Genomic DNA, 23988 nt, shown 5'->3' with positions numbered 1-23988 from the left:
TACTCTACTCTGTACTACTCCACTTAACACTGCTACTGCACTCTGAGCCACTGCAGTCTACTCCATTCTGTACCACTCCACTCCTCTCCACACCACTCTGCTCTACGCCAATGTATTCCAAGCCACTCTACACCACTGCACTCTACGCCAATCCACTGTATACCACTCTAATCTACTCTGCACTACTGCACTGTATGCCACTGCACTCTACCCCACTGAACTCTACGCTGCCCCACCCCACTCTAACGTAATCTACTCTACGCCACTCTACGGCATTCTAATTTGCAACTCTGCACTCTACGCCACTCTACTCTGCACAACTGCATTCTATGCCAATGCACTCTATGCCACTCTACTCTGCATTACTCCACTCTATGCCACTGCCCTCTGCAGCACTCCACTCTATCCCACTGCACTCTGCACCACTCTAATCTATGCTGCTGAATTCCACGCAGCTGCATTCTACACCACTATACTCTGCAACACTATGCCAATACACTCTACATCAGTCCATTCTACGCCACTGCACTCTAGGCCACTCTAGATCACTGTAATATATGCCACTGCACTCTGCATTACTCCACTCTACACAACAGCACTGTGCAGCACTCCACTCTATGCCACTGCACTCTACTCCAGTCCGCACCACTCCACTCTATGCCACTGCGCTCTACACCTCTCTACTCTGCTTTGCACCACTATACTCTATGCCAATCCACTCCCTGCCACTCTATTATACACCACTGCACTCCACTCTCCATCACTGCACTCCAAGCCATTGCACTCTACTATGGAACACTCTAATTTACGCCACTGCATTCTTCAACGCAGAATTCAATGACAATACACTCTACGCCACTGCACTCTATGCTACTATTCTCTGCAACACTCTATGCCAATGCACTCTACACCAGTTCACCCTACGCCGCTGCACTGTATGCCACTCTACGCCATACCACTCTATGCTACTCCAATACACGACACTCTTTGCTACTCCACTCTGCCATTCTACTCTAGGACACTCCACGTCACGTCTATGCCACTAACTTTTAGCCATGCTGAACAGCAGCCACGCTCCTCCATAGGCAATACCTATTGGCTTTGCCAATTCTTGTTGTAAACAATAGTGTCTCGCATGCACTAGCACATGCTCAACCCTAAAAAGGGAAAGCAGTTAGCCACATATTAGCGTGCTGACCTAAATATAATTCATTAAACATGAAAACATTATGAAAGAAAATCTGATATTTTCTAAATGTTCTGTATTGCACCCCAAGAGTAGAAATAGGAGGGTGTTTAAATCACAGTAAAGTTGTTGGATTGGGTACATTAGCCTCCTGGTTTATTGCAATGCAACCAACAGCTCAGCTAGCTCCCTAAATGAGATATTTTGAATAGTGTTTAATAGTGATCAAATGTGTCAAAACCAATCATCATGGGAAAATAAGGAGTAGTAGATTTGTGCACCATCAACCATTTTACTAATAGATGGTACTGACAGAATCGGAATGGGGCATTTTATTGAACAAATGCACAAACAGATTGAAAACCATAAAAGTGCCGTTTTAGATCTGATATGGATTTTTCTTCAAATGTGGCACAGTGGATCTACTGGAGTAATGTTGAAAGAAAGGTCCAACTGAGGAATCTTTGTTGTTGCACAGGTCAATGTTTTGCAAACTTCTGGCTGGACTGGGCATGCACCACAGTTGCAAGCAATTAGGGGGTTTGATTTATACAATGGCACAATTACAAATGTGGAGATAATACATACTTTGACAGTCAAACTGTCTGCTGGACTGCTTAATTACAAACCGAACTTACTTTCTAATCCTAATGTGGAAATATGGATTTTTCTGGTCAGTTATGTCCCCTATCTTGGACCCCAACGGTTCCATGTGCATGTCACAAGTACATGTATGTTCCCTCCAGTTCCAGTTATGAAGACGCAAATACATGTGCGTCCACCGTCAACATGTCAACATGTCCTTTGACAGATCCGCCATGTATAGGCCGGATATCCCATTCCTAAATATGAAAGGCCATCGGCTTTATATGGTTCACTTATGCCACTTTTCAGTCCAGGCAAGTAGGCCCTGATTCTGTCATCAAAACTCCTCTTGCCTTCTGCCTCTGAAAGCTCCAGCCCGAGCCTACATCTGTGACCATGAACTTTGTCTCATTCTCTGCGCGGCTCACGAAGCCTGACATCAGCTTACTCTCTGCCAAGAACTGTATTTCACCTTCGAATTATCTGCCTCCCCCTCAGCCGATGCATTCCTGCCTAAGTAGTTTAAGTAAACATTCTTCCAGTTACCAAGCAAAAAGGCCCATCTTCTCTGTCCTCATGCAAGTAATTCATAGCCCTGTTACCATGGAATATTCCTACCCCCTCGCATTCAGTGTAGACACTTAGACGCTTGTACACGCACGCACAGTCAGTATAGAATAGATTCTGTCCGAGAGTCCCTCTTTTATGGATAACATAGTTCTTTAAACATAGGATGTTAGATATGATTTGGGATTAGGTTGACTTGACCCCCCAGACTTCTCGTCTCCACATATAGAGCTAAATGTCAAGTCCCCGTCACCCCCTAGTTACACGTCAATTACACGTCATACTGCTGCGCGCGCATCAATGCCAAGTATTATCTTATAGATCCACCTATGTATTACATCATAACCAATCATGTTCCTTTTTACTCATTATTACACCCATTTTCGGTTACGCAGACCAAACGTCAATGTCCTTATCAATTGTTACGCCTACTGTATTCACTTCATTATAATGTATGTACTATAAAAGTTACTTCTTGTCAATAAAATATGTACTTCACTTCCTGAACCCCCGTGGTGATGGAACTTGAAGCATCCGATTATAATCGATTATTGGAATAAAGCCCATTCCGAAACTCTAATATCACGGATTCTGCCTCTCATTTTACTGAGCTATTTTATAATGTTTCTGTATCAAATTCAGTCCCGGTAAAGGAATTTTTATTTACCACATGATGGCGCCCGAACAGGGACACTTTCTCATCTCACGCGCCGGCGGTGCGTTGCAGGCCCGGTCTCCTGCCACAGCTGGACGGACAATAACGCGTACCAGCAGGATTTCCTGTATCTCCCTCCGGTCAAGCGGGGGCGACTGAGACTGCGATCAACACCCAGACGAGGCGGTGAGAAGTGCGAAGTATCCCGACCAGAGCCTAGCTGAGAGAGCAAGATCCGAGGTATACAGAGACCCACCAGTCCGAAGTCAAGCCCAGTGTCCGACGAGTCGAGTCGAGTCCAGTCCGGTTCAAGTTCAAGTTACTGAGGCCTTCCGTTTCCGAAGCTACCCGGTGAGTACCAATGCTGGGGAGGCATTTCTGACGTGCACATAGGTTGTGCCGGTCAAGACGGGTTTGGGTACACAAATCCGGTCTGCACTGTTTTAGCAGTGTATCTGTACTGTTTAGCAGTATATCAAGTATTCCGAAGTATTCCGAAGTATCTAGTTATTGTCTAGTTATTGTCGAGAATTAAGCTTGGTGATTAGTTATGCAGACGATCATCATTGTTGTTTCAGTTAAAGGTTTAATGTTAAATGTTTAAAGTGTTTAAGTATGTTCTGTATATCGTGGTATGAATGACTGTTCATTATCGTGTTTATTGTATTAAGTCTGTTCAAATTCAAGTATCAGGTCAAAATCAAGTATAAGGTCAGTTCTCAATATGCCGCTCTTTTCGAAATTAAGACAGATCACCACCAGAAAAGGGGTTCTCGAAGAAGCCGTCCCTATTCCTCCTAGGGACACTCCAGGGCACTTTATGTATCACAAACATGGCTTAGACGCTATATTATTTCTTGATTTATGGGTAGACTATACCAAGGGATTACCAGAAAGTCAGAGGTGGCCCACAGCGGGGACCTGGGATGCAGAGTGCATCATGAAAGTCGAGGAAGAGTTATGGAAAAGAAAAGTCAGACAGTCACAGAAAGACGCCGTTGAATTATGGCGTAAAGAATCACATAGACGAACAGAAAAAGCACGTAGACAGGAAGAGAAGAGTAAAGAGAATTCCAATAAAGTTCGAGAGAATCTATTAATTGAGGAAGGTATCCGAGTGAAATCAGAACAAGTAGACAGACAAAGAAATGCCCTTATGAATGGTATGTATCCCCTTCTGGCCGAAGGATTACCTAAGGCTACTCCAGAGATACCTAAAGACTTGCCACCCCCATTATTCCCAATCAAGGTACATCCTAAGGGGCATCCTAGAACCGCAGATGTTTTTCTTTCCTCATATTTAGATGACGCAGCTCCCGAGTATGCTAATTCCGCCCCACGTAGACCGCATACCAGGGAGGTCCAACGCCAAGATCCAGCACCCGGATCCCTGCAGCAACAAATCGAGTCACAAGTTCCGGCAAGCACATCTGTTTCTGCATCTGTTCCTACAAGTACTTCTATAGCTGAGTCCACACCTATAGTTGCTGTGTCACGTTCGACGAATCCTTTCACACCCGACGCCCCAGACGGGGCCACGGGAGGTGCTACCAATATTTTTTCTACGCCACCTAGAATAAATAAACTTATTTTCCAAGAGTCAGCGCATTCACGTACACCCAAATTCGTAAGTGATCGTACGCTTAAGGAACTTCTTATAGATTGTAGATATGACCCGGTGCTCGGTAAAGAGGACGAAATGATCCTGGCATCATTACGTATCAGACGAGCCGCAGGGTATTTAGCGAAGCTACCAGGAATGACTGCGCATCTAGATAAAATATATCATTTTGTTCAAACAGGGCGAGATCCAGAATGTATTAACAGAGCTATGGAATACCAGAAAGTAGAGATACAGGGGGAACTGTTGCGTTTCCTCATAAACTGTGTGATCAGAAATCAAGACCGACCGGGGGTAGATCCGGAAGCAATGAAAATTCTTACAAAATGGAGCCAGAATATATCAGAAGGGAGACACGATAAGCAAAATTGTATAATAGCCATGTGCCGAAAGATCCGTAAAGAAATAGAACGCCTACACGAAGAGAGATTAGGGACAGACGAGTTCGAGCAAAGCGAGGAAGAAGGGTCAGGACTGCCCGCCGGACAGTCAGACACCATAGCCTATGTAGGTAGAGGAAGATCTTGTAATAGGAATCAGACTAGATGTCATACTGACCCAATACGTCCAATATGTCCAGATAATGACAGGAATTTCCAAATACCTATAATTAACATAAGGCCTAACGAGCATTCGTTCCAAACCGCCGACAAACTACTCCGAGAACGAAGGGGTTATCATTTTCTCGATTCTATGGATGAACAAGACTTAGCGAGGGCAGCTGTTCATTGGGTGGACAGTCCCGGAAAATATAGTGATGAGACAGTAGTACGCACATTTTTGAATCTCACCCCAGATGAGCAGAGGTTAGCTGGGATTTATATGATTCAACAACTCATTATACTATATCAGAGTCAGCATTCGGACCCTGGTCCCTTACCTGACATATTGACTGAATTGCTTATGAATAAATGGAGAGGTCCAGGTACCAAATTAATTAAAGAAATTCTAGTATCTAGAAAGCAGTATATTCTTTTTGTATGCTCAGAGCATGTCTCATTGCCTGTCAAGGAAAGAACGACGTATCACCTGGATAGACAGAATCCCTTACGAGAAGTACACCCAATAAAAGGCGAGGACAATGAGTTTAAACGTGTATTTGTATATACGCCTATATCGAAAATAGAATTGTTAGAAATGAAGAAAGTAGTACCCAGTCATGACAAGGACCCAGCGGGTTTTCACCGAGAAATTAAAGACATGTTACTCATGGGAGAGTATACCTACCCCGACATTATGACAATATTAAAGGTGTTGATGCCTGCTGGCATTTATGAGAAACTCAAGGAAAAAGAGTGGGAGGTAGGTGATCAAAAGATAGAATGGTCAGCATTAGAAGCAGAAGAAAGGGCCCGAGGTCCAGGTTCGGGGCTTGGGGACAAAACTAAAGCACTACCAGGTCTACTAGTACAGGTACTGCCACGTTTATTAACTACGAAAAAGGAAGATTGGGGTACAATTTCAGCCTGTAAACAGAAGCAAGATGAAGACACTAGCGATTACTATGCCCGATTCGAGAAATGTTTTGGTATAAATAGTGGCATAAAAGCAAGTAGCGAATCATACCCGCATCTGTTTGTAACAAAATTAGTGGAAAATGCCCTGCCCCCAGTAAAGAATAGAGTATTAAAATTCGAGAGTACCTGGCAAGGTAACACTCCAACACAAATGTTACAAATGTTACAGTACCACCACAATAGAATTAAAGAGGAACAAGAACATGAACACAGACGCATGAAAGACACGAAAATGAAAATGCTAGTTTCCCAGACAGTTCCAGCTGAAGGACATAAAAAGGGTATGACACATTCCGATTCAGCAGGACCTGTAAAAGGGACATGCAATTATTGTAAAAAGCCAGGTCATTACGTACACGATTGTCCAGTGCTAAAACATAATATCGCCATAGGTAAAACACAAGAAAGATCACGGCCACTAAGACAAGATCAGAATGAACAAGGAGCTACGCAGCATGCCCAGGCCATGCCAGCCGCACAACAGCCAATACAGTTTGAGCCAGCTGCACCACCGTTGCCTGTTGCTGCCACACAGACAACAACACGACAAATGGATCAGACTGCACAGTATGAATATCCGGAGTATCAACGTTACGCATGAACTAGCCTAGAGAGGGAAGTTGACTTACCCCTTATCGAGATTCCTGTAGATCAAGAAGGACCTTATGTACATAGTGAATTATTAGGTCAAGATAGAAAAATTTTACTCGATACAGGGGCAAGTCGAACAACTATAAAACGAAGTGAAGTCCCAGGGGCACCCCTCTCAGGCTCACAGAATATTTCCCTTGGTTTTTCAGGAAAACCTATTGTTAATGAAGTGTCACAGCCTCTTCCACTTACGATAGGACCTCTGACCCGAACTACAGATTTATTGCTTACTAAATCATGTCCAGAAAACTTGTTAGGAATAAAAACGTTGAAAGCCCTAGGAGCCATAATATGTTGTTCTCCGGAAGGAGTAAGGTTGTTTTTACGTGATTTTAAAGGTCACTATGTATCTAGAGACATGGATCCCCGACTGCAGACTTTACCTACACATCTATGGGCACAAGGCCCTACTGATGTTGGTTGCATGAATATTACACCATATCGAGTCACACTAAAGGCAGGAGTGGTGCTACCACGAATGCGACAATACAAGTTACCACCAGATGCTGTAACGGCTTTACTACAAATCATTGACGAGCTTATTGCCCAAGGAGTAGTTGTAGAAACAGACTCCAATGTATGTAATTCACCGATAATTCCGATTCTTAAACGAACAGATCCTACAGCTCCGCCAGTATATCGATTGGTTATTGATCTGCGCGAGTTAAACAAATGTATTGTGCCACAATTTCCTGTGGTCCCAGATATCTCGTCATTATTGACAGCTATTGATTCCGAAGCAACATTGTTTACTGTAATTGATCTCAAAAATGCCTTTTTCAGCGTCCCAATAGATCCGGAAAGCCAATATTTGTTCGGATTTAGTTTAAATGGGCGTAGCTTTAAATTCACCCGCGCACCTCAAGGATTTACAGAAAGCCCCAGCATCTATAGCCAAGCCCTGAAACGAGAACTTGACAGTATCCACATGCCGGTTAACACTGCCCTGCTTCAATATGTCGATGATCTGTTGATCACCGCTAGAAGCGAACCCGAATGTGAGAAAGCATCACTGACAGTTTTACAATTTCTAGCCGAAAAGGGGCACAAGGTGTCCCCTTCTAAGCTGCAATTCTGTGTCCAGCGAGTTATTTATCTTGGTCACTCGCTGTCCAAGGAGGGAAGGCAGCTTACACCCGACCGCATTCAGTTAATTGCTAACATGTCAATACCCAAGACACAGAAGGAGGTGCGGGCTTTCATAGGCCTCACTTCATATTGTAGACAGTGGATCCCTCAGTATGCATTTCTAGCAAAACCACTCATTCAATTGACAACACAGGAGGCAGCCACACCGACTGTTCTCCCTTGGACTCAGGAACACACACAAGCTTTTGAAAGCTTAAAGAAAGCTTTATGTCAAGCACCCGTTTTAGCAACGCCATGTTACAGAAAACAGTTTACACTCTTTGTTACAGAACGCGAAGGTACGGCCTTGTCAGTACTCACACAGGAACAAGCAGGAGCACACAAACCATGTGCTTATTTTTCTAGTACATTAGATCCCGTAGCTCAGGCTTTGCCTGCATGCCTAAAATCAGTAGCAGCAACAGCTTTAGCAATCAGACAAAGCGATGCCATAGTGTTAGGACATCCATTGACAGTTCAAGTACCACATGCAGTAGAGGTTCTTGTAAATAGAACGCAAACACAACACTTGACTGTAGCGCGACTTACAGGATACGAGCTTACATTGTTTCAGCCACATATAGAAATCAGACGCTGTAACACATTGAATCCTGCCACACTTTTACCAGTAGTCGGAACAGACCCACTAGCCCATGACTGTATTGAAGTTATTACAATAACAACAAAACCCAGACAAGACTTAACCGATGTCCCATTGTCAGATCCAGACCTGACCTTGTATGTAGATGGTTCATGCATGAGAACAAGTACAGGAGAGTTAGTAGCCGCCTACGCAGTCACAACAGATACTGAGGTCATTGAAACTAATCGTATAACTACTTTGTCAGCTCAAGCCGCAGAACTTATCGCTCTGACACAAGCCTGTATTCAAGCCATGAATAAAAAAGTCAACATATACACTGACTCACGTTATGCATTCGGAGTTGTACATGACTTCGGCGTGCTGTGGCGAGAGAGAGGTTATTTAACTTCCCACGGTGCCCACATTCAGCACGGACCCCTCATTCATGCATTATTAGATGCAATACATCTACCCACTGAAATATCAATTATGAAATGTAAGGCTCATACGAAGGTTACTGATATCATTTCCCAAGGCAATGATCTAGCCGACAGAACAGCTAAACTGATTGCTCAAACTCAAACCCCCGATATGACAAAGACAATAGTCCCGACACCGACACACTGTATGACAGTTAAAGATCCTACTCTTGACGTAATTGACATACAGACACATGCTACACCAGACGAAATAAAGAAATGGACTGAATTAGGAGGGATCCAAACGGACCAAGGATGGATGATGAAGGAAAGGTCTGTATGGTTCCTTCCTGATTCAATGGTCCAAGTCATAATTAACACTATACATAGTCCAGCACATTTAGGAGAAAAAGCTATGCTAGACAGCATTCAACACATTTGGTTCAATAAACATTTACGAGCAGCAGCAAAACAAAAGGTCCGTACCTGTATGATCTGTTGTCAGTTCAACCCAGGAAAAAGCGTTCCCGTAGAACAGGGTGGATTTCATACCCCTAATCATCCTTTTGAAGTACTCCAGATGGATTATATCCAGATGGAACGATGTCGAGGATTCAAATATGTTCTTGTAGTTGTCTGCGCTCTGTCCCGTTGGACGGAGGCATACCCGGTTTCAGATTACACTGCCCCGACTACTGCCAAACAGTTGGTTCGAGAATTCTTCCCACGATACGGTTTACCACGTGCTGTCTACTCAGATAACGGCCAGCCGTTCTCATCCGAATTAATGAAACACGTTTCACTTCTGTTAGGATATCAGTGGAAATTCCACTGTGTCCGACATCCCGAGGCAGCAGGTCTCGTAGAAAGACATAACCAGATACTGAAAATTAGAATGTCCAAAATATGCAGAGAGAAAGGTGTCGACTGGGTAGTAGCGTTACCAGTTGCACTCTTTTACATGAGAATGGTAGCACACTCTCGAACAGGGCTATCCCCGTATGAGGTGATCTTCGGTAGACCACCGAATATGTGGGGGACGCCTATACCACGCAAAATAACTGATATTGACTGTAATATGCTGACAGATTACTTGGCCTCCTTGATGTCTGCACTACAATCTTCTCGTTCACAGGTAGCTGCAGCCTTTCCCGACAACACTGAGGTGAAACCCCATGACGTGGTTCCGGGTAATCTTGTCTTTGTGAGGAATTTCGACCGAAAGACTCAGCTGGAGCCCAGGTGGAAAGCACCCAAGTTGGTCCTGTTGACCACAAGAACAGCCGTGAAGATCGAGGGCCGCAAGGGCTGGATTCATTCAAGCCACATCAAGAAATTTCATGGACTATCTTCGGATATAGACATTGTGCCCTGCACTCCCTCACAGACTGATACAAAACTCCCTTTTGTTGAACCTAACAAATCTGAAAATTACAAACTAAAGCTTAGGCCCAACCAGTCGAGCAATTTGATTGTTTAAGTCCTCTCCAAGGTGAAGCGGTTGAATTGTCTCTGACATGTATCCCTTGGACCTGAGTAGAGAAAATACCCGAAAAATGTTGAAACGACAGGCGTATTGTAAATCACTGCGTAGCCACTGCATAGTGACATTATTAATTTTGTTTTTATTGAGTCTTTTAATAATTATTACAAGTATGTTGTTGCACATATATTACCCTATTTCTAGACATGTTTATAATGTTGCTGCTGAACATTCTTTTAGTGACTTACCTCCGCATGAATTGTCTTATAGACTTGCGCTGCGCAATAACACTTTCATTAGTATGTTACATCATTCCCATCAGACTAGTAATGCCACCAATTGTTGGGTGTGTGGCCGACTCCCTCCCTATCAGAATTATGAAGGAGTCCTGCCTTTCTTTCCACATCCATTTACACATAATGGCTCCTGTGGAGCATGGTTTAGCTTAATTAATTCCATAGACTCAGACACAGCAGTTTACCAAGATCATTGGGTATGGGGAAATCTGAACCTAGCTTTACTCAAGGTCTGTTACCCTGACAAGGAGGGTCGCCCCAAAAGAACAGGAACTGATCTAGAAAATGAAGTATATGGATTAGGTAATTTTACACCTAATCTCATGATTCTAAATGTCGTATCTGAAATTGAACTAGTCTTACCCACCATGTCAGTATTCCCAGCGAGGGGTGAATTATGTGTAAGAAAGGTTGGTTCCATACATATGGGCCATAGTAAATGCACTACTATGGTAGAATTCAGTGATCAAGGAAAATCTTCATTTAGAGCTTCTCGCCACTCCTACTTTATATGTGGTCAGACTGCATATATGCGTCTACCTCTAGATTGGGATGGTACCTGCTACATTGCATTCCTTTTGCCACCTGTTTTCCTAGCTCCTCCTGATTATTACAGAAATATTCATTTAGTACACAACAGAGAACGGAGAGATCTCCCCATTGTCGATTACACTGAGACGGCATGGGACAAGTATGTAGATTTTAATAAAGGCATCTTTCCCTATATAGGTACTGTTACTAATAGTAAGCTGATACGTAGATTAACTAGAACCCTTGAAGCAGTAGTGAATGAGACTATTTCCGCCTTAGGCAATTTAACGGAAGAGCAGTCTGCTATGCGGATTGTTGTGCTTCAAAATCGTCTTGTCCTTGACGTCATCCTGGCTGATAGGGGCGGAGCTTGTAGGGTCATCGGATCAAGCTGCTGCGTATTCATACCAGAAAATTCGCCATCTGTATATAAAGCCATCACTCGCCTTCATAAGATTGTAAGCCAGATACACCAGAACCCAGGCACTTGGACTTGGTCCAGTTGGTTTTGGAATGCGGTATCAGCCTGGGGATGGAGAGTTTTATCCTTCCTAGGTATTGGCCTTTTCATACTATTCAGTTGCTGTCTATGTCTACAATGTGGACCAGCAATTTGTGGTCTGTGTGCCACATCGTGCATTCCACATCAAGATTTTCATTCAAGATCCCGGAAGAAGAAAGAAGAACAAATGATGCTATATGAACAGATCAATGGATTGATGAAGATTGATATCTCTTGAAGGGCAAGTAGGGGACAAGGAGGGAATGTGGAAATATGGATTTTTCTGGTCAGTTATGTCCCCTATCTTGGACCCCAACGGTTCCATGTGCATGTCACAAGTACATGTATGTTCCCTCCAGTTCCAGTTATGAAGACGCAAATACATGTGCGTCCACCGTCAACATGTCAACATGTCCTTTGACAGATCCGCCATGTATAGGCCGGATATCCCATTCCTAAATATGAAAGGCCATCGGCTTTATATGGTTCACTTATGCCACTTTTCAGTCCAGGCAAGTAGGCCCTGATTCTGTCATCAAAACTCCTCTTGCCTTCTGCCTCTGAAAGCTCCAGCCCGAGCCTACATCTGTGACCATGAACTTTGTCTCATTCTCTGCGCGGCTCACGAAGCCTGACATCAGCTTACTCTCTGCCAAGAACTGTATTTCACCTTCGAATTATCTGCCTCCCCCTCAGCCGATGCATTCCTGCCTAAGTAGTTTAAGTAAACATTCTTCCAGTTACCAAGCAAAAAGGCCCATCTTCTCTGTCCTCATGCAAGTAATTCATAGCCCTGTTACCATGGAATATTCCTACCCCCTCGCATTCAGTGTAGACACTTAGACGCTTGTACACGCACGCACAGTCAGTATAGAATAGATTCTGTCCGAGAGTCCCTCTTTTATGGATAACATAGTTCTTTAAACATAGGATGTTAGATATGATTTGGGATTAGGTTGACTTGACCCCCCAGACTTCTCGTCTTCACATATAGAGCTAAATGTCAAGTCCCCGTCACCCCCTAGTTACACGTCAATTACACGTCATACTGCTGCGCGCGCATCAATGCCAAGTATTATCTTATAGATCCACCTATGTATTACATCATAACCAATCATGTTCCTTTTTACTCATTATTACACCCATTTTCGGTTACGCAGACCAAACGTCAATGTCCTTATCAATTGTTACGCCTACTGTATTCACTTCATTATAATGTATGTACTATAAAAGTTACTTCTTGTCAATAAAATATGTACTTCACTTCCTGAACCCCCGTGGTGATGGAACTTGAAGCATCCGATTATAATCGATTATTGGAATAAAGCCCATTCCGAAACTCTAATATCACGGATTCTGCCTCTCATTTTACTGAGCTATTTTATAATGTTTCTGTATCAAATTCAGTCCCGGTAAAGGAATTTTTATTTACCACACTATGGTAAGAGGAATTTGTTATCATAAAGAATACCAGGTATTAAGAGAATCAGGTGCTAAAAGAGAAATTTTAAATTAAGTTAACATACAGCGTATGTTTTTGATGACCTGCAATCTGTTATCATTGTAAATCACAAGCACCAATATTCAACATCACCATTCACAAAACAGTAACACTGCAAAACATTGTTTCATTCACTCCTACAATTGCATTTTTACAACAGTACACACTACAGAAAATAAATCCCCATATGCATAGCAAGTCTCCAACTCAACAGTACTGTCTCTTTCCTTACCAACGTAAATCATAAAACCAGAACATTCATGCCATACCCTCAATGACAGAGCGCCACATCATAAACATTTCCTGCACTGTGACGACCCTAAAAAATAAAAATAAAAAAACTCACTCTGCATTAGACGAGCAATGGGCAACTGACCACCTAAATCAACAAAAAATGAGAAGTCCTTCAGCACGCCAAATCATACGTATAAGGCATTACAAAGATCCTCGCCTAGCTCAAGCCAATGAAATTCAGTTCTACATTAACCTACATAAACCACTTAATAAAACTAAATACTTAACAACTCTCTACTAACCATATATAACAGAATATAGTTAAAGAACATACACATCGAATTATAATGTTCCCAGGATCATTTCATTCGAAAGGGTGCCTAGAATAATTCCTGTACTAAAGCTAAAAATGGGTAGAAAAGGATCAAATCATAATAAACAATATTACACAAAATGATAGAATATTACAGGAATGGAGTTGCTTTAAGTGATTTACAACTCTTTGCATTTCAACTAGATGGAGCAGGACAGAAGGAAAAAGGAGAAATGCAAGACTGCACTGGTAGCATCTCCAGTTGATGGAGTTATTAATGAGCACCAGGAACTAGTGAGTCCTTAATGGAAGATAAGGAAGAGAAAAGGCAAATCACAAACACAGTAAAAACATGATGCAAATAAGGAAATAATTTGGTGTTGTATATTATTCTAATCAGTACTGCATGAAAACTTTATAAAGTGGTTATAAAAAGATATACTGATCACCAGAAACCTACACACTTTTCTGTTTTTTCCTAGACAGACTAGGACTTCAAACAACCTTGAGAAAACAGCAATGCTGAATGCTACTCCAGGTGGATAATGTAACACTAAAGAATGAAAAATGAAGCCTGCTGGTGTACAACAAGTAATAAGGCCTACCCCTCAAACGGTGGGGAAAAAGCAAAGCCCTTCTCATACTTACACTGTCACATAAGCATACTGTCCACAGAACTGCTTCTGAATAATTTCCCGTACATTTGGATTTGTCTGTTTGGAAAGTGTATCCTCCAACAGCGACATAAAAAGTTTTGAAAATTCTTGGGCATCCTACAAACAAAATTAAACAGAAAATCAAATTGTTTTATGCAACATGTGCTCTTGGTGAAGCATGGCAATACCCAGTTCTTTTACAAAAATCACAAATTATCACTGTAAAAAATAATAGCACCTTTTCCAGATAAGACCAACAAAAAGTGTGTGGTAGAATTCTGGAATTAATTCCTGACACTTATAATTAGTGTTCACTGAACAGTAATCCATTATTTTATTCCTGCTAATACAGAGATGAAACAAATACAAACCAGGAATTGAAATACAGTATTTCTCATTTGCTCATGTGAAGTGTGGTCATCGGCTGTGCTAATTACCAGATGACCACACCCCTTCATTCTAACATATGCCTATGACACAGATGGCTGCATCTGAAACTTCTGGTCATATTGCCAGCAGCTTTAATATGAGGCAGGGCTGCAATAAAACAACGACATGTCCTTTCTCCAACGCCAGTAGGTCAGCAAGTACATTAGTAATTTATTAAGTCCTCAAGGGCTTAAGCTCAATGGTTTCCTAGGAGTGCTTGCATCAGCATTTGTGTTTGCTGCAGCACTTTACAGTGGTTCAGAGTTAGACGTGTGCAGGCCATTGTATAAATGTGTCACTATTGTGATTTGGCAGGGTTAGTTTTCGAAGTTTTTCTTTGGGGTGCTTTTCAACTTTAGTCTGTTCACTTCCCTGTTTAAACCAAGAAGTTCCAGTTTGTTCTTGTTAGTAGTAACTGATTTTCCAGCACATTATGCTAGACCACTCCTTGCTAAACTTGAAGCTCAGTTAGTTTCTCTGCACCTTGGAGTCATATCATAGACGTCATTTTCTGCAGGTCATCTGTTCTAGAATAAGTTCAGATGACTCCTTAGTGATGTTTTTCTTTAATTGTACAAGTTTAAGTCCTGGACTCAGATTGTAGAGTTGGGCCACCATAGAGCTGGATTCAAAAGAATTGGAATTATCGAGAAGCATACGCAGTTTTGTCGGTAATACACTTAAGGTGATTTGATGAATTTGTTTAAGATGTTTTTAAAATTGACATCGGAGCCAATAGAGTTTTTATCCAACGACAAGATCAACTGGGTATCGTAGGCATAAGATGGGGCTTTAGTGCCAAAGGAGGTTATCGGAGCCATGCAGATGTTAAATAATGAGGGGCTGAGCAAAGAGCCCTGAGGTACCAACCCCGGAGGTCACAGTCTTTTCGGGGGATAAAAAAAAGAACCTAACATTACCATTTGTCTGCGGTCCGAGAGGAAGGATCTAATTCACGACAGTGCCAGATGGGAGATTTCACAACCCTTGATACTGTGCAGCAGGATATTATAGAAGATGGTATCACATGCAGCTGATAGGTCTAGTGAAATCTGGACTGCATTTTGTTTCCGGATCCAGCGTTAACTTTAAAGTATCTGTGACCTCCAACAGAGCAAGCTCTGTAGAGTGTTTGGGCGGAAACCCGAATGCTGTGGATGTAAGATGTTAGCTTTTTCCAGAAACGCGTTAGTTCACCATTTACCAATTTTTCAATGATTTTGCTTAGAATCGGAAGTAGTGAGATTGGGCGAAGGCTTGATAGAGTAGTGGGATTGGCCAGTAGTTTTTTTTTTTTAATGATTTAACTGCAAGTTATCAGTCGATAGGACCTTTGCAGTGGTCAATGAGATGAAAATTACATTCCGCTATTCCTTTTGAGCCATTTATATATAAATAAAATAAAAATAAATCACAATCCTTCGAAACAGTCAAATGCTGCAAGGATTAAATACACATGGAGAAACTTTAGAACATGATTTATTTAATCTCTGTGTACGACCTAAACTTGCTTCACTTGGATAGTCCTCTTTTGGAATTTTTTATAACCAAATCTGTAGCAGCAACATTTGAGCTACTGTTGAGTCCCAACTGTAATTAATCATGCCTGTACAACATAAGCATCACACTTGTATCATACTGAGTTTATTCTGAATGTATTTCAGCATTTTGCCACTTTTTTGGCATAGAGCTGTTTAAATAATACAACACCTTTATGCATTTACGTCAGCAAATCTGCCCTTTTGCCCTATTTTAATCCATTGCTGTACTGTGTATGTTGTTAGGCACAGTTTTAATGCTAACGAATGAAAGAATGTTATTTACATCTATATCCTTCTTCAGAAAAGAAGTCAATATTCAACTATCCAACAAATTCCTTTCACACTAAGGACATTCCTCCCTTTGCTCATGAGTGACTCTTTCCTGCCTGTTTGTCGTTGCATCTTGTCATGCCTTCGCCCATATTCCCAAGATCCACACATTTTTCTGGCATTTCCCAGCCATCTACACACCGTTCTACACACCATTCTGACACCTATCAAACTATGCTCATGCCAGCAGTTATAATTCACTATGTGTTCTTATCGCTCTTCTGCCTTTTGCTAATATTATCCTCATGACTTATACTATGTTTTTATATACTATTGTTTTGTAACATACCTGCTTGGTTACTCTTCTAAAGCACTCCGTTACCTGAAAGTCTTGTTTGTGCTATAAAAAAACCTCTAAATAAATAATTTTCTCTTCTATAAAACATGGATACTTGAAACATTTTTTTAAATAGCAAGCTGTTGCAAATTATGACGATGTGAAAGACCCCTCACTTTTTTAGTAGATTTGTCCCTTTGGGTAAAGCATTTTAGTGGAAAAATCAAGTGCCTTTCCACTACAACAAACAAATCCATACAATTACTTTATTAACTTTATTTTGGCTATATGCCATAAAAGTAAAACAAATAATATATGACCTGAATTAAACCCCATAAAATTTTAAGACACAAATAAATACAGTAAACATATGACAAGATAAAACACCAAAAGGCAGACAAACTGGAATAATACACTTTTTCCTGCTTTTAACATAAGCTGGGCAGAAAAACAGAATATTCACTTCTGACTCCCTATCTGCCTAATAACTAGGGCAGGTGAATCCTGTAGGGCTCTCTTTACTTGCCCATTTGCCAGTAAAAGAGGCTATGGGTACGGTGCTGTATCTGAACTGCATGTACAACTTTCAAGTCAAAGGAGACTATTTAATCTAAAAACTGTTCCAAGCTATAGTCTACTCAGATCTTGAGGAAGAGTCGGTCAGGGTGCCATATGTGGAGAATGCCAGATGTTGATCCATTTTGTGTTGCCGATACCTCCTCCTTAACAGTGTTTTCCTAACTGTCACAGCGACCTCCGGTTCGGTCTACCGATCCATACACCCTACCTTAGTCAAAGTATCTTTAATGTATTTTATCCAAGGTATGTTTCCTGATCCTGGGATCCATAACACTTCTTTGAGGCCAGTTCGATAGGAGTACAGTTCTGGCAAGGCCCAGATCCATCTCCAAAACAGTAAAGGACTGATCCCCACCCACTCAGTGATAGGCCTTACTCCCAGGTCAAGCCTAAGTGGTAGCAGTGGTGTACTATTAGGTATTAACAATAGCTGACATAGGAAGCAGTTCTCACTAACTAGCAAAGCAGAAATATCCTTATGCCCCCAAAGCTCCACCACATACAAGGCAGCTCCTAGTGTCTGCATTTTATACATTTGGATTGTTGGAGAGACTGTGTGGAAATGTGAGTTGTTTTATGCTGTTATCAACACCCCACTGTGTTGGGTTAATTTAAGTCTTCTCTTTTCAATATGACATCTCCAATCAAAATCTTCAGTAAGGGTCAGCCCCAGATAGTCAAAAACACTAATACGGTCTACGGGAACACAACTTAGCTTGCGATTAACTCTGGTAGAATGGCTGGGACTTACATTCATAAATTTTGTTTGATCTATGACCACTCTGGGCACAGACTCTCAAAACAACAGAATTTTTGAAGCCCCATCAGTGTTTTTGATATGAGGAGGGAATCGTACACAAATATCAATACTGGAATTTCAGTACTAACCAACCATGGCATAGCACCATCACAAATATCAAGAAAGAAATCAAATTGTTAACATAAAGGGAAAAGGGAGTAGGGGAAAGGACACAAACCTGCCTTACCCCCCGATCCACAGGAAAGTCAGTTTGCCAGAGGATACAGAGCGGACATCTGCAAAATTATTGCTGTGTAATCTAATTAATAAAGTCAACAGGTCAGCAGATACACCCAAATCAGCCAAAACCTGCGATAGTTTCATAAGAGGTACTAAATCAAACGCTGACAAAAGGTCAACAAATTAAATGTATAGACTGCCTATATTTAGGACCATCGTCTTCCAGAAAATTAATTGGAACTGGAAGACCTAGTCCACTGTACTGATACCCTCCCTGAATCCTGTCTGGCAGGGAGACAGTATTTCTTTTTCACCCATCCACAGTTGCAATCGATCAAGGAGTAAAGTACTAAAAAAAATGTGGATTCAGATTTTAGACTGATGGGCCTGTAATTACGGGGATTAACTGAAGATCCCTTTTTATGGATGGAGATAATTTCGGCCCCTCCCCAAGCAGGAGGGATTGGTGTTCCACCCAGGATGTTGTTAAATATTAGTAAACAATATGGACCCCAAACACCTATTTCGCTCCCGTGTAGGCCCCACTTTCTACATTTACAAGATCCCTTAAACCATCAGCTACCAGGGAATAGATTCCCCCCCAACCACTCCTCCAAGTCCTACTAGCCCTTCTGCGCATGTTAGTTGTCACATGCAGCCTACAATCAATGGGGTCTTCAATACCAGTAATCTTACCAAGTGAAGGAAAGCCAGCCTCAAGGACTAATGCGTTGTGATCACTATCACATCGCTGCACAACGAAACAAATCAATCATGAGTGGCCAAGCCCTTATATACACTAGAATATAGCCAATGAGACTTATCCCGGAAGCACAATTTACGATACCTCCCTTCAGTGTCAGACATTGATCTCCCATTCACAGCACGCAGACCTATGTTCAAGGGAAAAACATTAATTTATAATGCCAGAGATGACCCTTAATTGAGGCCATAGCGAATCGAGGGATACCCCAGATGTTCTCTACTCCAGAAGTAAGAGTTACAACATTATCATCTAAGGGCTCAAATTGGCAGTTCAAGTCGCCCCCCACAACCTTCAAAACACTCCCCTCGACTACGGTCATATGGGTGGTTAACAGTTTAATTATAGAAGACTCATGTGAGGTTCCATCTGGCCTAAGATATACATTATAAAAATACACAGTTTGGGACATGGTAGTCACCCCAACAGAAAGAATATCTGGGGATGGTACCGGTACTTCTTTAGCTCTGCTGTTTAAGCTGGCATGAAACCATATAGAAAACCCATCCGAAGGCCTTCCCCATTCCACCTGAAATCAATTTATTTTGCTAATGTTGGCATAACCTGAGCGAAACAATGGCCTTACAGACCAGGTTTCCTGGAAGAGACAGAGTGTAGGTCTATAAACTCTGCCCACTCCAGGATGTTTAGCTTAGAGGCAAATCCTGCTATGTTCCGGGACAAAATGTTTTGCTCCTACAGGTTAGAATTTTGTCCCAGATGCCTTAGGGTTATTCAAACCCATGTGATCGCCATTACCAACCAGGGAACAGACTGAACCTGGAGAGCAGGCAGGCCCATGGAATCCTTCGAGCTCACCTCCACATGGCCTGGATCCACTGGGGAGCTATCTTTGCCACGTTCCATAGGCCTACATATCCCTGCAGCAGTTACGTCCCTCTTTCCAGCATGCCCCTCATGACTAAGACTAGGGCCAGAATAGTCCTATTGAACTTCCCTCCCTGTGATTATAAGCTTTACCACCATTCACTTTGTCCCTGATCTTTCATAGTGGAGAGAGAGCAGCTAGGGAGAGCCTATCTGGTCAGTGGTTTGTCACTTCACCCCCTCCAGGGCATCAAAACGATTAGAAGTGGGAATCCTAAAGCCAACAGAATTCTGCTTGTGCCTTACAGGAACCCTATCAGGTCCTTTACAAATACATGACTTTATTGCAAGGTTGTCAAATTCCATAGGGCAGGTTGGTTTATACAAATACCCCTATGGTACTAGCTCAATCCTCGTCTCTCTCATAAGTGGGGCCAAATAACAACCTCTGCACTACTTGGGGGAAAGGGGGGAATCATAATTACCACTGAGGCCCTTGGGCCCCGACCCCAGCCACCCCACTCTTTGTGTAAGCAGAATATCATTAGCCATATAATAAGGGAACTTCCTGTTTTGGCCCATCCAGTTTAAACATGTATTAGTCCTTTCCTCTTGTCCCTCTTTTTGGTTCATGTTCAGTTCAGGAACATGAACCAGGACAATACTATAGGGACAGGATGCTGGTGGAAGGTTGTTCACCAGCTGACTCTGTGTGGGGATTAAAGTAGTTGACGTAGGTGGCCGAATTCCCAATAGTTGCCTTGTTTGTGGGCAATGGGGCTTCACTCACTGCTGCTGCTTTTGCAGTATGTGGAGCACTCTCATGCATAACCTCTGTCCATTCCCCTAGCTATTGACAGCATCTCTAGTTACAGTTGCAGCTGCCCCGGTTTCTGGGTATCAGGGTCTTTGGCCAGTTTGCGTTGACTCACAGGGTTTATGAACTGAGCACCATCCTTAACTACTGAAATGAAACATGCAGCTCAGTTTGACCATGATAAAATCCCATCAAGGCCCTTTTCGATGGACTCCATACGCACTAACAATGTGGAAAATTCTTGATGTAAATAGTTTTTAATTCTCCCAATGAAAGATTCCGTGAGGTTCACAGCCCAGTGAGGTGTATGCAGGAACCCTTTGTCATTAGAATTGGAAAGGTAAAAATTATTCGAATCTGCACGTGGTCTATCAGGGACTTGGGAGAGGGTTGGGACAAGGTTCGTTGCCTGGGCCGTTTAGCAGCACGTGACAGTCAAGAGCTGGATTTAGCTCGTGCCCCCTTTGAATTAGGACCCTGAGTTGCTCCCTCTGCATTACCTTGATTATTACCCAGCCCCGGGTGATCCGCTTTGCTGTCTACAGCAGTTGAATTAAGTGGCGAAGAATAGTGGGGGGTTCCCAGTAAGTCTCCTCTCCGTCAATGCTAGTTCTGTGGAGATAATCCCCACCGCCCTTTGCAACATTTTGTCTATACTAGTAGTCCTGAAGGGTTGTGGGGGTGAGTGCACTCAGGTTGGACCTCCTGGGGCTTTACGCTTACCCATTGTGAATTTGGCATCTGGCTGCAAAGCTGTGCTGCGCTGTAGGTATGGCCGGGTGCAGGAAGTACCACTGGGTGATAGGCAGCGCTACAAGCGAGTTGTTGGTGCTTTGAAAGGTGCACACCTGCAGCTATCTGTCTATGTGGCACCCCTAAAAAACAGGCACGGGTCCACAGATCGCATTGCAGTAGAAATCAGTTTCAGTATAGCAGACTGCCCAGCAGCCATCCACTTACCCCCTCACCTTGGTCTTGCTGGTGCTGCTGCCTCCACTCACACTAAATAAAATAGTTGCAATTATAATTTGTAGCAAGCAGACAGGCAGTAGTTGGAACTAGCTGGAGCTGTGAAAGTCTCAAGGCACATTTTAAAGCTGCTGCCCCCCACTGCAAAAAGAATCACTTGCAGGAGTTGCCCTTTATGGCCCCAAACGCAGTGATATATCTGTAGTCACCAATCACCATGCACCACCTGGCCATGCCGGACCGCCTGTCCTGCTGTACACCCGAGTCCACCCGCCTCGGTGAGCGGACAGGGCGCGGTGACTAAGCGGAGAGCATGGCGGCAGTAGCAGCAATACTAAATAGTTGAAGGCTCACCGGAAGGCCACAGAAGAGGAGCGAAGCATGCAACCGTTTTAATCGTATCAGGGGGTAGGGGGTAAATGCCGAAGCATACAACTGACTATATCGGGTGGGAGGGGGCAAATGGATGGCGTCAGGCAGGAACTGCTTGACCTGGGCAGAGAACAACGAACCGTCCTCCGCCTTGCTTCTCCTAAGCGTGTGGGCATGCACGAGCATGGCTTCAGGGGGAGGGGCAAAAATCACTACCAAATCAGTAGTCACCCTGAGAGCAGTTTGCATCATTGATTTGCTGAGCTAGTTTAAATGTCTCTGAAAACAGCTGAGCACTACACGTGAAGAAACCATTATGGAGAGATAACAAGGACTCTGCAGTCTTGGCCTACATCTAGCAGAACCGTTACCTCTCCAGGTCCTACCAAACATATTCATCTACTGAAGTTTCAATGCTGAAACAAATGTAATGCTCATAATTTATGAACAAATAATTAGCAAGGACAATGCCAATACGTCTGACTTTCATTTCCAAACCAGACTAAAATATTGAAAAAGTTACTGTAGTGAAAAAACAAAACAAGCAATGGTTTTCTTTCTAATATGCATCTATGTGAACACCAATTTAAAGTTGGATTACTGAAAGTACTTTAGAGATGTAAAATAATCTCTAATGAGCTGCAATGACAGCATTCCATATGAGGTGCAATGATAGATCAGAGAGCAACATGAAGGCAAAACAAAAATCCTTACTAGACAAAGCCAAACACCCACAATATGTATATTAAAAAAAAAAAAAAAAACTTTCAACAATTGGTCATTGGAGACAGCAGCACTGTCCAGCCAGACTTTAAAATAAAATCATCTTTATAAGGAATGAACTTTCCCACCATTAAGTATTGTTGATGTGCCTTACTACCCCTAGTTCATTACCTGTTGCTGTCCAGTATCCAGACCCAAGGCTTTGACAAAACATGATGGATCAATATAACGTCTATTGCTGTTCTGGAGTAATGCAAACAAGTACTGCAGGTGCTCACAGATGGTCTGAGGCTCATACTCTGCAAACAAATTCAAAATGTTAGCAAAGAACATTGTATCGGGGTATAATGCTAAAGCCATCTCTAGGAATGTAAGTCATAGACGCTATACACATTTGGCAGCTTGGCAAACTGTCACAATCAAAGAATTTTGCTTACAACTTTCAAGTCAGCCTTGCATGTTCATTTGGGAAGAACACAATGAGATACCCAATAATAAGCATTAGATTTGTCAGTACCTTAGAGGATGCGGCCAAACACTGTTCTGTCGCATTCTATATTTCACCATGGGAGCATGCATTACGGCCGTAAACCTGCAATAATGCATGCTCCCATAATGAAATGGGAGGTGTGGTTCATTCCTGCACCTCAAGGTGCCTGCCACAAGGTGCAGGAATCAACAGGGTAGCACCCCAGGTGCCCCCCCCCCGGCCTCCAACCGGAGGCCATGCACCCAAGGGGCCCCCAAAGACACTTTCATCGGACAGACAGTCATGGAAACCATGTCGGAAACCATCATCGTAGTCTCAACGGCGGAAAGGCCCGCCCTTAAGATTACTTGCTGCATTCGGACTGGCAGTCGATCTCTCCGAGCATGTCGGAAGCCAGCCGGAATGACTGGTTGGATTTCTTTCCCACCAACTCCATCAAAATGAGGCAGTTGGAAAGTAATCC

General features: G+C 42.7%; 1 protein-coding gene across 2 annotated transcripts in view; it reads right to left on the bottom strand.

The window, feature by feature from the left end:
• USP48 (ubiquitin specific peptidase 48) overlaps positions 1-23988 on the bottom strand; it is a 782973-nt gene that overhangs the window by 610860 nt on the left and 148125 nt on the right. For both annotated transcript variants that reach the window (XM_085608904.1, XM_085608905.1), the window contains exons 4-5: positions 23207-23334; positions 14421-14545 (exon numbers count right to left, since the gene is read on the bottom strand). In XM_085608904.1, the coding sequence (XP_085465030.1) occupies positions 14421-14545; positions 23207-23334 (253 nt within the window). The remainder of the gene's footprint in view (positions 1-14420; positions 14546-23206; positions 23335-23988) is intronic.

Source organism: Triturus cristatus, chromosome 1_2, assembly GCF_964204655.1.
Source record: "Triturus cristatus chromosome 1_2, aTriCri1.1, whole genome shotgun sequence".
Lineage (NCBI taxonomy): Eukaryota > Metazoa > Chordata > Amphibia > Caudata > Salamandridae > Triturus > Triturus cristatus.
Note: the sequence above shows the minus strand (reverse complement) of the source record. Positions and strands in the feature narration are given on the sequence as shown.